The 2696-nt window shown below is 48.6% G+C and overlaps 1 protein-coding gene across 2 annotated transcripts in view; it reads right to left on the reverse strand.

The window, feature by feature from the left end:
* Window positions 1-320: 320 nt before the first annotated feature.
* Window positions 321-2696, reverse strand: part of Sfxn1 (sideroflexin 1) — a 32210-nt gene continuing 29834 nt past the window's right edge. For both annotated transcript variants that reach the window (XM_048815238.1, XM_015492604.2), the window contains one exon: window positions 321-2373. In XM_048815238.1, coding sequence (XP_048671195.1) covers window positions 2344-2373 — 30 coding nt within the window. In that variant the 3' untranslated portion in view covers window positions 321-2343. The remainder of the gene's footprint in view (window positions 2374-2696) is intronic.

The following is a 2696-nucleotide window of genomic DNA, read 5'->3' on the forward strand; positions in this document are numbered from 1 at the left end:
TTATGGATTAAACTTCATCGTAGGTATGAATGTGTCAGGAAAAAACAACACAGCAGCAACCAAACAGCCTACCTGAGGCTCAGAACCACTGGGGCTCCTGGGAATTGTCCCCTGAGGATAAGGCGGTTGACCATATGTGGGGTTCAGGAAGGTGGGACACTGGGAGTCCAAATAGGAATATATTTCTCTTGAAGGGATAATAGGAATATTTTTTCATTAGGAGTTCCTAATGGAACCACAATTATTAAGTCTGGATGGAAGGTAGCAGCCACTATGACACACAAATTGTCTTGTCCTCTGTGTACAAATAAAAGAGAGAATTTATTTTCATTCTGAGTTTATTTAACATTTCGATCAGTTGAACTGAAATAATACATTGACTCCAACACGGGCAAGACGCTGGGCTAACACTGAAACGGTATCTGCCAGTCGGTGACAGCTCACCATCCTGACTCTACACCTTGTCCACGGAAATTAACTGTTTACCATAATAAGCTTATTGCACTTCATGTGGATTGTTTCCTTCAGAAAAGGTATTCCTAAAATATGGGTTCCTTTGTTCTTTTTTTATAAAATGTGATTAAACCATACAGTTAATATTTCTACATAGAAGCATTAAGAGTCTGAAGCCTCAATATCCAGGTTTAAAAGGACAAGCCTCAGCTTTGTGGTGCCGCTCCCCAGTGGTTTGGCCGTGTCCCCCCAGTGTGTGCCCGTTCTCGGGAGCCAGCAGGCTTCCAGCCGGTCGCTGGACTGTCACAGAGTGCAGGCTCTGCCGGCCCCGGGGTAGCTGGGGGGTGGACTGAGAGGAGCGGGCACAGCCTGGAGGCCCCGGCTTCTTACCAACAGCGCTTTCATGGCACGGAGATCTGCCTGGAATCTCAGGCTTTTTGTTGCTTTTGAGAGAGAAGCATCGACAGTTGCAAAGTCTGCCCAAGGCCAGAACGCCATGGGGAAGCGTTCTGCTGCGACAGCAAGTCCTCAAGCAGGAGATTCTAGCAGCTCCAGGGAAGTCAGAGCTTCGGATCTGCTCACCCTTTCAGAGAAAAGAGGAACACAGACACAAGGCACCGCAGCTTTTCTTTATCAAGAAACTGTTTGCACACACTGTCAGGAGAAAGGGTCCATCAAAAGTAAATAGTTTCTAAATATTTTTTACACTTACAAATCTCTGAATTACAATGACATTGAAGTACATCAATGAACAGGTGCCTTGGTGAACATCTACAGACTAGAAATCATCGGTTACATTACAGACTCGATGGGAATGATGGAAATCACTACCGTGATGTATACAGCAGCCCGCGGTCCAGCCTTTTCAAACAGGAAGGAATGTAGGTACCATAGTCAAGTAAAACTCACAGTTACTGATTTATGCACATGTTAACTCTGTATCCTTCTGAAAGCCACAGAGGTCTACAAGGATGGCAGGGTGAGCCACGCAGGGAAGGGGACTGTCACTTCTAGGAAACCAGCCAACCAGATTCATGCCGTCACATAGCCCAGGCACAGAACACACTTCCAAAATGAGACATTTGCTATAGTTAAGCTGCTTGATCATATGATGGAAATAACTGAATATAAAGCCAACAACTGCAAAGTAAGATCAACATGTTTATAAGAATAAAATCCAATAAAGAAAATGCACCGACAATATGGATGTGCTTAACTGTCGGTGGTGGGGGTGAGATGCCCGGCCTGGGGCTCTACTTCCGGAGTCTGTGAAGGAGCCTTTACCTAAAGTTCCAAGATCTGCACCACCTACTTCACCCTTGCCCTCTAGCCACACAGGAAGGAAGCAGTGCTCCCTTAGTACTGAGGGTGAATGTCTATGCTCTGCCTGGGACTTCTGCCTTCCCAGGTCACTGCTGGGATCTCCTGGATGGAAGCAGAGTGGTAATGACACTTGATGCTTTGGATCACCTTTGCGCTGACTGAGCATCTATCTACCAAGCCTATCCTAAGTGCCTACTCTATGCCTAGCAGTACCTTTTAAAAACCCTTGGCACAGGGTGGGGTATTGTCTTTGAGAAGCAGTCACTGTGAAAGCTACAGGGGGGTGTTCTCTAAGTCATCATCATTGAAACATGAGGGAGCCAACAGGTGTCAGGCCACTGGCCCGCACCACAGGCAGCGGCCTCAGCAGCAGCTTTATTCTAAAAGGCTAACGTGGAGTTTGGAGAAGCCGGAACCCCGGCTGACCGGACCTTCCTCACGACATGGCTACACAGGGCTTGCAGCGGGCAGGATCAGCTGTCGAGGTTTCCGTCCCTACTTTACAGTCCCTTGTTGAAGTACACGCGCTGCAGCTCAGGATGGCTCTCTTGGATCTTGGCTCGCAGCTCAGCCTCCAAGCCTGTCACACTCATGGAACTGGGAGGGGGAGAAAGGACACGGTTACTTTGGGGGCCAAAGTGTGAGACAGAACTAGAAGAAGTGGGGAGAGGAGGACACAGGTCTGGAGACCCAGGGCTGGTGCAGCAAAACAGTCCTCCCAAGGCTGCAAAATCCAAGTCCAGCACCTTCCACAAGATGGACGGTCACTAACGATCACAGAAACACAACTCCCAACACCTCACTCCTTAACCTCTGCTATTGCTAAGGGCTGAGCAATCTGTGGAAGTATGCAGAGGTGACACTCAGGCCTTCTGTGTCGGGGAAGCACTGTGTGGCCATGCCACCACCCCCCCCCCCCC

This window comes from Marmota marmota, unplaced genomic scaffold, assembly GCF_001458135.2.
Source record: "Marmota marmota marmota unplaced genomic scaffold, marMar, whole genome shotgun sequence".
NCBI classification, from domain to species: Eukaryota; Metazoa; Chordata; class Mammalia; order Rodentia; family Sciuridae; genus Marmota; species Marmota marmota.